The 13,199-nt window shown below is 38.6% G+C and overlaps 1 protein-coding gene across 2 annotated transcripts in view; it reads right to left on the reverse strand.

Annotated features, from left to right (window-relative positions):
• Window positions 1–123: 123 nt before the first annotated feature.
• Window positions 124–13,199, reverse strand: part of LOC135470184 (protein bicaudal C homolog 1-B-like) — a 62,352-nt gene continuing 49,276 nt past the window's right edge. The window contains exons 12-21 of one of the 2 annotated variants that reach the window (XM_064748991.1): window positions 9,648–9,794; window positions 9,176–9,328; window positions 8,711–8,812; window positions 8,189–8,381; window positions 7,672–7,859; window positions 7,211–7,365; window positions 6,740–6,854; window positions 6,365–6,507; window positions 5,408–5,507; window positions 124–5,043 (exon numbers count right to left, since the gene is read on the reverse strand). In XM_064748991.1, the coding sequence (XP_064605061.1) occupies window positions 4,919–5,043; window positions 5,408–5,507; window positions 6,365–6,507; window positions 6,740–6,854; window positions 7,211–7,365; window positions 7,672–7,859; window positions 8,189–8,381; window positions 8,711–8,812; window positions 9,176–9,328; window positions 9,648–9,794 (1,421 nt within the window). In that variant the 3' untranslated portion in view covers window positions 124–4,918. The remainder of the gene's footprint in view (window positions 5,044–5,407; window positions 5,508–6,364; window positions 6,508–6,739; window positions 6,855–7,210; window positions 7,366–7,671; window positions 7,860–8,188; window positions 8,382–8,710; window positions 8,813–9,175; window positions 9,329–9,647; window positions 9,795–13,199) is intronic. The other variant, XM_064748998.1, reaches the window with a different exon arrangement.

The following is a 13,199-nucleotide window of genomic DNA, read 5'->3' on the forward strand; positions in this document are numbered from 1 at the left end:
ACAAAACACAAAGTAACATCCCATTTTGACATGACGTCACTGTACCGCATGGTAGGATCAACCTGCCAATTGTAACATTGGGCGGTATATATATATATATAGAATATAGAAAAACAAAAGTAATTTAACAATATCAGATCACTCTTTTGAATTATATTCTTGGGTGAGTTTTATCTTTACTCAAATACTGTAATTCTTCTATTTTTTTGTTAGAATAGATTTGTATATGTTGTAGGACAAACCACGAGAGAAATGGGAAACTGTATTCCTGTTCAAATTATATGTGTATTGGCAAGAAAGAGAATACCAGCCGGGTAAATTCTAATGCCTCTTTGCATGCAGTTGGACAGTGCTTTTTATTTTGTTCATATCAAAAATGTTCCCTTGTAGGCCTTTTGCAGCTAGTATGAACATTTACAATGCTGGACTCCTGTAACACCAGTTCACCTCACCCAGGCAGAGTATATTGACGCCAAGCCCACGAGTACTTAACATATCCTTTTGTTGCAAGTGCATAATAATCCTAAATCTAACTATTACGGAATTGATCAATCGAGCAGGATTGAACAGCTGTAATGAACACAAAAAGATTAGGTGTTAAAACGATATGGTTTTTGGAGTAATGTGGAACTTCCATCATAGAACAGGAACAAATGACTACATGTCAATATTAACTGAAAACAAATATTAAAAACAGACATTTTTCGTGCAAATTTGTTTTTTTTTTATTGCAAGAATTACTGATCTGTATCACATCTTAAGAGATTTTTGCACCATGTCACTGAGGTGACCTTAAGGAGAAATAAGAATGTGGGTATGGTCCTCCACATGTAAAATGGGATAGTACCAACAACTTCTTGTATGCCAATGTCCTTAAACCTGGTTTTCAGAAGACGGGTTAAGTCACTGACCAACTGTGCTTTGAGCAGAGTACAAAATACAAATTCACAAGAAAAACAAAGCCAAGTTACAAAGTTTGTGATCATGTTAAATATTATTTCTGGTGGAATCCAACACCAGGCAATAAAACAGTAAAATATGGCACTGTACTTAAGCCAAACTTAAGCTCCTAACATTAAAAATACACATGAACCTTATCGCATCAACTAGCATCATAAAAATTGTTTATATGTATAACAAAACATAATCATGCAAAGCATTTCAGTGATGATATATTTGATAAACAAAACAGCTCTCCTGCCAAACTCAGTTTGGACTGACACTTAAAACATCTGATATATGAACATACATGTTAATAAACAATAAACTTCTTCCTAAAAAAACCAAAAGTCAAAATACTTTTGTACTCGAATATAGACATTGTATACTGTGACGGGCACACAACTCTTGGTTATGCCCATACAACATAATGCTCTCATAAAGCAGAATAACCTTATCCTACAATGTCTCTACATAGAAAGTCGAAATAAAAATCATTGGCTGCTTTAGGCCTATTGCATGTCAGTCATTTATCAACATATTTATAACAGGCACTGTGTTTGTTGATGCCTTACATAAGATTATTCCTGGCTGTTTCTCATACTGCATAGTGTTTCGTCTCGTGGCATTTGGCATTTGGACGGAGTACATGTTCATATCAAACAGAACCTACAACCTTTTCCTTGCATACTTGGACTGGTGTCACAAACACAAGTTCTCGTGAACAAATAAAAGCAATATTAAGGAGAGTAATCTCCCCTTGAATGAACCGACATGCAACAGGCCTCCTCTTACAACCTGTGTACAGTGTGTAGCATCATGCAAATCTTTGTCAGCTGTTGGAGCTCTCTAGGTACCCTGCACTTGCTGGGCAATTTCTTTTAACAAATTTGTGGTTAACTCAATATCTCTAAACAGAATAAGAATACGGAAATTTAAATTCAAGAAAATGAATGCAATGGTACAAAACAAGGGTTGCTTCAACTGAAACAACTGCCATAGAGGCATAAAAGATTAATTTGAATTTAAACTGAGCTCAACTTGCTTCAGTCTAACAAAAATTCACTAACAATATAAAAAAAAGTATCGAAATGAAAATGAGGGTATTGACACACATTGATAAAAACCGGTAAGACAAGATCACAGTTATAACAAGTAACGCGAGGCAAGGTAGAACTATGTTTTCAACTATCAAAGTACTTCCAAAACCGGAGATCCCTTCAAACTGTAAGTCTGAAACAACAACGCTATTCCTGTAACAAACAACTGCTCTAAAGTGTACACTAACATACCATAAACTTTTTCACAATGCTGTAACCTGCAGCTAACAACTTCCACAGGCCTCTAGCCCACTACACTAGAAAGTTCACTTGCTACCTAATAGACCTACAACTAGGCTACTCAGATCCTTTATTTCCTTCGCATAGATTACCTTTTGTCCAATAAAACACACAGAAAATAACAGTACGCCAAACAGGCTGTTTCTCAAAAAGTTGACATCAATACAAGAAAACAGAAACACAAGAAAGGTCGATTTATAAAATACATATAGAATATGTATAAAACAGTAAGGTTTTCCTAAGAGGCAAAGAGAGAGCACTCAGTATCATTTAGTATGATTCTGACACACCTTTAGTGTATGGTTGTTACCTTATAAAGAAAAGTATCAAAAAGTCAAGATTGTTATATTACATTCATATCAAAGTATGAAGTGTTTCAGAAACACAGTATTTGAGTATAGTGTGCTTAAGTAAAGATGGCACTTTTATGGGTTTATTACAAAAGTACATGTTTAGTACTTTTGTTGTTTATTTGTACAAAAGTAAATGTATCATACCTTGATGGGTTTATTACAGAAGTACACAGAATGTTACTTCTATGAATCTGCTACATAGACAATACTTCTCAATTTTATCAGACGTACATGTGTGGTACTTCTACAAGTACATTTTCTCTACGGGGAGCATCTCTGATATAAAGAGGCAATGGTACTTTGACAAAGGACCTTTCACCTTTGAATTTTATGTTATCAAATTGTTGTTATGGCAACAGCCATACATTGTTACATGTGGTAGAATGTCACAACCCAGCAGACAAGGTGTAACTTTATTTAAAACAGTACCCAGTAAGTTATAAAGACATGAAACATGGTTACAACTTTGAGTCAAGAAATGTGTATGTGTTATTACCCTGGTTAAAACAACAGAAGTGTGTGATAGCTGTGTTTAAAACATGGTCAACTGCAAAACCAAACCTTTTTCTCACAAACTATCCCAATCTGTAAATTAAAGATATACAAAACCCATACTACACACAAGACGATTTGGCAAACAGAACAGATTCTGACATGACCCAGTCCAGATGTCTTCAATACTGGTAGCTATAGTAGTTATGCACATGTAACAGTACAAACTGCCCGTGATACTGGTTTCACAATAAGAATTCTGATCTAACGGCAATGAGATCTCTGTGAACAAGAAGATATTCAACTTGTTTCAAAATGAATTAAGAAGATACACTAGAAGGATAGAAATCTGTATCCTACTTTATCTTTACCCTAAAAACCAGTGAGATTTTGATACGTAATAACAAAGATGAATGACAATATGCACCAACTCTTCGCGTTATGGTTCCAAGTTTATATCCGCACATGCATATTAAGATGCATCGATGAACTTCATCACCTTTACGCACATCTATATTCAGATGAAACTGTATACATACATAAGTATCAATAACAATGACACATTACAGGCTGAAGTACTCAGACCTGAGTTAATTAAAAAAGACATAATTTTCTAGTTATCACATCTGTATTGTGTATAGGCACGCTGTAACCATTTCCTGGTCTGAGAGACCAACCAAAAGAAAAGGGAGAAGTACATGTATTTAACTACATGTTTAAAAGCACCTTGCAGCTACTGTTACATAATGAGAACGGCAGCTGTTTGAGGCTTATTTTAATACAGCATACATGTATGTGACATGCACAGCGAAAGACAAAGACTGAATTAATGTGCCTGGCTTAGAAATTCTGCTCCTGGCAGAACACCCATTTGAACAGATGTATACAATCTCAAAGGCACTCAATGGACAGCACTTTAAATGCAAAACAAAATTAGAATATATCCTTTCATACAGATTTCTTCTTTTACATTTGCTATTACTATAAATAATTCTTCTTTACTTTAAAAATTACAAAATCATAACTAGATCTTTCTCTACAACTAAAACTAGATCCACTAGCCCAATATACCTACTGTATTGTTTGAAAACCAATTTTACCAAATTGATTAATTTAAGAATTTTTAACACTCCTCTCTTTGAAATTATTAGTACTTCACTGCATTTTGCAGAAAACATACAGAGTAACTCTCCATGATACTAAGAAGCCACATTACTTAACCTTTGATACATCTGAAATACAATTTCACTGAGGAAACATTAGGAGGTGAACTGTCAAGTGGGATTAAGTATCACAAGAAGAAATGCTTGCTCGGAAATGGACGGATAAAATGTCAGAACTCGCTGAGTAGAAAGATTTAAACTTTTATAAAAACGTACTTTTATGTTCCAATCTCATAAACTACATTTACTGTGCTCTGTCAAGCACAGTACATGCTGTCAGCCATTTTTACAGATAATATCCTATGACAGCAACAGACCCTCAAACTAGTGTGTAACTACTGGAAATCTAGGGGGGAAAAAAGTTTCTTTTATTCATTTATACTGACATATATATTGACAGTTGCTGTGATATTCTGATATACCACAGTTACCAAAAAATTCCAGCCTGAGGTTCTGACCTGACAGCAGTTCGTGTAAAGATTAGCTAATGTCAGCAGCTCCAAGATTTTTGTCATGTTCATACAGGTGAGACTGTTACCATCATCCTCTCACACTGGCTAGATCAGGTTGCCAGGTGTGCACGGATTCCTCACCATTGTCCCTGAATGGATAGTTCATACAGGTGAGACTGTTACCATCGTCCGCTCAGACTGGCTAGATCAGGCCACCGTGTGCGCAAGGATGCCTCACCGTTTTCCCTGAATGGGTTGTTCGAGCCAGGAGTGGCAGAGAATAACGTCTGTCTTTTGTTCATATCTGTGACACAGACAAAACAGCTTATTAAAATTTGAAATGTAACTTACAATGACAAAATAATTAGCTGTTTAATACAGAATAATATGCATTTTGGACAAAAATTCCTAAAACAGTACAAAAATGAAGAATACCCATAACACTTGTATGCTGCATTTCTAATGACAAATTTTCTAATAATTCATTTCAACAATCCAAAGAAAGAATGAACGATTAAATGATAATGGCTTAATGCCAAGTCAGCAATCTTTTAGTTGTATCTATGTGAGAACATGTTAATGCAAGAGGCAGTGAACTCCAAAGAAAGTTGACATCTACAAATCCAAGGTAAAAATACTGAAATCTGAACACTATGGATCCAAATTACCTGCTATTGCTAGTAACATTTTCCGCCTGGCTCCAAAAGTTGTAATGCCGAGTTCCTTCAGATCTTCATCAGTCAACGTTCGGAATGTTGCCAAGTCAATCTGCCAAGTACAAACCCACACATGTCATTCAGAAAGATATTTTCCATCATACTACAAAAAGACTTTGCCCTGTATTTCATCTGGTTGATTCATATGTTTGCTGTGTGCACAAGGACTATGGCAAGGTTTGAATTATGAATTCTGTTTTTTTTTTCAGATCAACAAACGACCATTATCTGCATCCACAGATTAGGATTCAGCCTTGGCAATAATGTATCAAATATATATTTATCATCAACAACCACCAACAGGCCCTGTTGAGCAGAACAGTACAGCCAGAGAGAAGCCATACAAAGATATTGTATTTGTGTATGAGAGCATCCAGCTGCTGGAGTATTTGGTAAAATAACCTCCTGTTATCAACAATGAATAGGTTCTGAATTTGGCAGGAATTACCTCTTGCCATAGAAAAAGTGGGAGTATTTGTCTGAGACTATCTTTAGTTGTTAAAAAAGGGTACTGGTGTAACAAAATCTGTTGTTGGAAAAGGTCTGAGTATTTGTAAAACAAAACCTCTTGTTGTTGGACAAGGCCTGGGTATTTTGTACTTGAGTACTCCGTGTTGTTGAAAAAGATCTGAGTATTTTGTATTGGAGTACCTCTTGTTGTTGGAAAAGGTCTGAGTATTTTGTACTTGAGTACTCCCTGTTGTTGGAAAAGATCTGAGTGTTTTGTATTGGAGTACCTCTTGTTGTTGGAAAAGGTCTGAGTATTTTGTACTTGAGTACTCCCTGTTGTTGGAAAAGATCTGAGTGTTTTGTATTGGAGTACCTCTTGTTGTTGGAAAAGATCTGAGTATTTTGTACTTGAGTACTCCCTGTTGTTGGAAAAGATCTGAGTATTTTGTATTGGAGTACCTCTTGTTGTTGGAAAAGGTCTGAGTATTTGCCCAGTCCCATTTTACTGAACAGCTCTGCCAGATCGGTTTTCGGGAGGTTGACAGACTTTGGTGGTAGAATCGCTCCATCAAGATGATTACTGCTGTTCATGCTGTAGTCATCTGTCAACAACAATAACAACCATCTTCTAAATACAAAATACTGAAAAATGCCCTGGACATTCATAAGGACAACATTCAAAACTGGTTAGATAAATTTATTTCTGATTAAGTATGTGTAACATTGAACTTTCGCATATATCTTTCCACATAAAACTTGTCTGATTCACAAAGTGACGAATGAATCACAATGAGTGTAAAAAGAAAAGCAGGTGGATGATAAGAGGCGACTTACATCTTCTCCTAGGGCTGGGATATTCCCCGGGGGCAGGGTTCACAGGGGCTTTCGCACTGTCCTTCCATGGGTCACGATCCACATCACCATCCCCATTCATTTCTGGACTGGGATGCTGTTCAGCAATAATGCGACACTGATACATATGTTACATAAAACTGCAATCATTTATAATGAAAACAAATCAAACATATAACTGACAGACACGTCTGTAAAGTCGTCTCTAGGTTCACTTTCAGTCCATAATTTTTTAATCATGATCCTCTGACAACTCCCATAATCTCTTTTGATGACTTGAAAATCAAGCAAATGTGTCAATCTTGTGCAAGCTCTGATCCTAACCTTGGAATGTATGGTAACTAACACTGAAACTATCTATAATGTGTACCTAGACTACATTCACAAGAACTAGACAACAACGGAGTGATATTCACTCACAAATCATGGCAAGAACAAGTAACTGTGCATTACCTCGAAAGTGGTGGCCATATGATTGCCACAGTATTTCATGTTATTCTGGTACAAGCATTCTCGGATTGCAGATTCAGGCATGGATTTGGAGAATCCCAATCCCGCCCATACATTGGTCGGCGTCCGTGATTCACCGATTGGCTTCTTCTGCATAGCTGCGTAACAGAACAGAAAGCACACATTAAGAACACGATAACCTTCAAACTTATTTTCTTTTCCCGTTATAAAAATTGAAGACATCCTATTTTTGCAACCAACATGCTCTCCTCTAAAATTTATTTTTCCCCTCCTTAATAAAAGCTTATGATCTATTGCCTGGTTTCTCAAAGATCTTGTTCCTCGAAGTTCAACTTCTTGTTTTTTAACATTTGCCTTATGTACTCAACACCTTAATTCTCTACCAGAATAATCACTCACACCTGTCATCCAGACATGCAGAATCCTGTGTGACGTTGCCTTACCTTTTGTTGCCATCAGTTTCTTCTGTTCATAGTCCACACTCGTGCCCATCATCTTTTTCTGCTCATATTCCACGGATAATGGGTGTGGGCCTCCAAACAGGGAGCAGGAGTTCTTCCTCTCAATGCCAGGTGCTCGCTTGTCGGAGCTGTCTGAATCACCACCTGATTCCGATGATCGGTCGCCATTACTGAAGAAAGATGCAAAACCAAGCAATCCTTATTATATTGCCATATCCCCAACAGGTTTGAGTGGGTACTGGTAGGTAACTGATAACACACTGTGACTTACTGAATTCAAGCCAAACCTGGGCCAACAAGGTATAGAGACTTCATGTCATTATGTCTTATTAGGTAAAACATGCTAAATCCATGGAAATAACCCCAATTCCTTATGCAATGTAAATTCCCTTACATAAGAACTTCAACAGAGCTACAAACATAGCTATTATGTGCGGCCATGATCTCTGGTTCCAGTTAGACTTTCATCTACCTATTTACAAGGATATACTGTTCATACTTCAGAGTGGTATTGACTAACAGGAGATGACTGGGTGGGACTGGGCTGTCCATGAACAGAGACTGGCTGAGCGGGGAGTTGGTGGGCTTACTGAGCCCCAGCAAGTCAAGGGTGTGGCCACTATTGCTTGGGGAGGTATTCTGGGATATCATCTTCACAATCTCATCAGCTGTCTCTGAGCTCGCTATATCAACTGTAGGCGCAAAAAAAAAAATAAATAAAAGACTAGATAACTTTACGGCACATGAAATTCTTGTAGACACATCAGCCAACATTTCAGAACTACATATTTATGTGTGGCACACTGCCTGGATATTGCATGAGCATTGATGTACCAACTTCACCATTTACTACCACCTATGTACTGGTTAATCAATGACAGTGTTATTTACATGCGCTAATAATTCATTAAACATTTCACTCATCATCCTGATTTATTTTCTTTTTTTCTTGTGGATATTTCAGTACATCCTTAGGTATTATTTATTTTATTTATTACTATGAGACAATACAATGGAGTACCTGTGGTGGGTGGAGCAGACATCTCTAGGGGCGGGCTATCACATGGACTGTGGGAAGGGCTGTTCACACTGCTGTTGTTACTGCTTGGGTCTGGAGAAAACACTGGAAAGGTAACATTATCACATACAGTATCAGACATAGAGGTATGATGAAACCAAGGACACAACTCAGAAAACGGATGTTATGACTTGACAACAAAAAAACCCATTATGACAAAGCTAAATCTCTATCTTCAAGAAAAAGTTTTGCGTTCTACACAATGATATTTTTTTACCGATGGATGCCATTAGAAACCATATGTCATGCTCATGACATAGGTAATAAAAACAAGAGTAGAGTTACTTGAATACATTATTTGATTATTTTATACTTGTACATCAAGACAACTGGGTCATCTACCTACAGCAGTCAATTGTGCAGCTTTTTGTCAGCACTGTTTAATACAGGTGGCATGTTAAGACCTACCTCTATCAGATGGTGTAGGCACGCGTATCAAGGCACCGTTCTGGCTGAGCTCCTTGTTCAGGCCATTGCACTGGGTCAGCATGTTCAGCCCATTTTGGGTAGCGTTGGTGAACACTGAGGGAGGAGTCACCATCATCATAGGGCTGTAGATGCCTGGTAAATACAGACAATAAACATGACACATGAAACACCTCATACATTCATTGTCACACCTGATTTCCACAGAAATGACCTTGTGGACTAAAAAAAATTGGAACCTTAAAAAACATTGTGTTAATACCAACTGGAATGCTTTAGTAGAACTATTGTATATCACCTAAAGTTTGGTGTGTAAAAATGCACTTTTTTGAAGAAATTTTAATTGGCCCAAAACATTGTATGAATCAAGCAAAATGTGTCAGTTCATGAAATGATTTTTTTTCTGCCTTCTGCCATTTGAGGTGGTGTCTTATGAGGTGGTGTGAATCTTTACCTGGTGGAGGAGGGACCCAGTGTGAGCATGGGCTTGTGGAGCCAGGGCTGGGGTGGGGAGAGACCAGGTTTGATCCCCCACAGTGACCATTCAGCAGTAGTAAGGAGTTGGTTGTTGTGATGTTCAGTAGATTCTGGCTTAGCAGACCTGGAAGAAAACAAGATTAACCATCGTTATGTATCATGTCAGCAATAATCCTCACCTAGGGTGTCATTATTATTAATAGCAGTAGGACAAAATTCTGCCCATGTCTGACTAAATATAAAGACAAAATGGAAAATGAAAATAGTTCAAGATATTTGAGGATGGAAGGGTGTGGGCAGGGGAAGGGGTGGCTCAGTGAGTTAGTGCTTGGGGTTTAACGTAGTACTTAACAATTTTTCAGTCATATGACGACGAAGGAATCCTTAGAATGCTTGTAATGTGCCTCCTTCTTGCAGGACGGATTTCCACCGCTCTTTTATCTAGTGCTGCTTCACTGAGACGGCTTACTGATGGCAAGTATTTTATTTGTTTATTTGATTGGTGTTTAACGCCATATTCAAGGATATTGCACTCATACAACGGTGTCCAGCATTACGCTGAGAGGAAACCCGGCAGAGCCAGGGGAAATTCACGACCATCCACAGGTTGCTGGCAGACCTTCCCACTTACAGCCGGAGAGGAGTCACGACCATCCACAGGTTGCTGGCAGACCTTCCCACTTACAGCCGGAGAGGAAGCCATGAGTTGTACTTGAACTCACAGCGACTGCATTGGTGAGAGGCTCCTGGGTCATTACGCTGCACTAATGCACTAACCGACTCAGCCACAGAGGGCCCTCCCGAAAGCAAGTAAGCCGCCCTGCCGAAGCCATTATACTGATACGGATCAACCGCTTGTTGCCCTATCCCCTTCATGCTGAGTGCCAAGCGAGGAAGCGGCAACTTAGGTATGACTCGACCCAGGATTGACCCTGGATCTATCGCTCCCAAAGTGGACGGGATCGCTGAGTATGCATGTAAATACGCTTGTAAACCAGACTAGACAATGAGAAATAAAACTGGACAAAATGAATATGCCCACAAATTTGAGTGTCAAGTATGATTCAAAGTATATTGCATAAATAAATCTAGCGCTAAGGATTACTCAAATATGTCTGTCACATTGTCTTATTTTTAAGTCACTCATAAATTTGCAGCTTACTGCAAATATGTATGTATCAACAACCCACAGGCAGGTCCACAAAGTGTACAGGTATCTACTGCTACAGTCACTATATTAGAAGCATTAGCCTTGATCCACACTTTCCAAATCTGTCAGGAAAGCATGTTGCCATGGTAAATTGGAACCTGCTGTCTTGTTTTCTATTGGCATGATTTTTAAGACAGCTGACTGCTACAGGCAAAAACCTCATCTCAAGTTCTGAACAAGTAGTAAAGTTGTACTTCTAGTTACATGAAGTGATACATGTAAATGGTACAATACAGTCAGTAGTTTCTGAATTAGAAGCACTAACAGTAATCAAATCATATTTCACTCAAATGCAGAAATTGGTGTTTTCTGCAGGAGATGTGTAGAGAGGTTGTGAAAGAACATGAGAGCTGCTCAGCATGTACATGTACACTGTAGGCTACTGAGATGAGGGAGATGAGCATGTTTTAGGCATCACTGGACGGTTAGTACAGAAGTATAGATACCAGCAGTCAGAACATGTTCATAATGGGGTCAACTGGCACTGGTCCCATAGCAGCCTCAGCTGTTCAATCAGCCCTCCAGCAATTAGGGTAAACCTGTCACCATTTATCACATTACACCCAGCCACTACCATCTATAAGCACTTGTTGGTTGGGGAGGGGAGTGAGGGAGTGAGGGGAGAATGTAAGGAGGGGATAGGATTATCAGGTTGAACCCCTAATTAAACCCCAGGTTATTTTTTGTCAGTTTTTCAACAGCTAGGGTTAAAAAGGCACATAGTTGTGAGTTAGGGGAGCCAGGCGGAAGGCCAATTCAAGCCGTGTGTTTGTTTGTAGCTGTGTTATGGGGTCAGCACGTTCTCATCAGAGTCACATGTTTGGCCCCTCACATACCAAACCTCCATGGTGGGCTAGGGCAAAACAAGCCCTATCCTGTAACCACTCATTATCACCCTGCCCCACCCAACAACATCACTACAGTCTTCACTCTCACATGCTACACTTGCATGAAGATAGTATCAGTCACACTTAAGGTACTCCAATGAGGAAGTCACTAATAATATATTTACATACATATGCATGTAACATTTCTTATCACACTCAGTTTGATTTACTCATTTCTGCCATACACATGCTACAGGTTAGTGAAGTTGCAAACTGCAAACCCGAAGTATGAAATTAATAACTGGATGATTAACATCTAGTCTGTTTGCCCATAATTACTCACTGCTGACACCCTACAGCAAATAAATACCTTACATGCTCTGAAAGCTTGAATTAATTAACTCTGATGTAAGTTTAAACTAAACAAACAGCCTGCTCTGATTAGCTAAGGTGCAGTGTATTTGTGAAGATTCCTTTACATGCCACATTTCAGGCTGGTTTCTTATTTACACAGACAATAAGTGCTACCATAATTCCTGGCTAATCTGACTGGTAGCACAGAAAACCTTGTGTTGCCTTTACCTCACACATCAATCATCCGTCTTCTTAACCCTCATTAATTACCTCACTATTTCTTAACACCCGATTTATCTTCTCTTACCAGGATTGCTACACACTTTTTCTGCCAACATTCTTGGTAACTTCTTTCACCTTGCACACTTTTGAGATAATAATAACACGATGGTGGTATTTCTATGATGTAGAAACAAATATACAAGCAGTTCACATAGGTGATAAGATAAGGTTTTTCATCTGCACATCTTGACAGATATGGCTGCATGTTCCCAAATGCATGTTCAGGGATATGTCTACACGCTCAGGGACATACCTGCATGTTCAGGGATATGTCTGAATGTTCAGGGATATAACTGCAGGTTCAGGGATATGCCTGCATGTTCAGGGATATAACTGCTGGTTCAGGGATATGTCTATGTCCCAGGATATGTCTGCATGTTCAGGGATATAACTGCAGGTTCAGGGATATGTCTGCATGCTCAGGGATATAACTGCAGGTTCAGGGATATGTCTGCATGTTCAGGGATATAACTGCAGGTTCAGGGGTAAGTTTGCATGTTCAAGGATATCTCTGCATGTTGAGGGATATAATTATGTTCTGGGATATGTCTGTATGTTCAGAGATATAATTATGTTCAGGGATATGTCTGCATGTTCAGGGATATAATTGTATGTTCAGGGATATGTTGGCATGCTCAGGGATATGTCTGCATGTTCAGGGATATGTCTGCATGTTTAAAGATATGACTGCTAAATCTGACATATGGCTGCATGTTCAAGATTCATGTACATACATATTCAGCTCTCCTTCATGATAAACGTACTTATTTACTGATTTCATTTGCATAATATCTTGGTTGCGAGACAGAGGGTGGGTTCGTGGATGATAGTGTGAGTGGAGAGTCAGAGGCTAGCA

Source organism: Liolophura sinensis, chromosome 1 (genome assembly GCF_032854445.1).
Source record: "Liolophura sinensis isolate JHLJ2023 chromosome 1, CUHK_Ljap_v2, whole genome shotgun sequence".
NCBI lineage: Eukaryota > Metazoa > Mollusca > Polyplacophora > Chitonida > Chitonidae > Liolophura > Liolophura sinensis.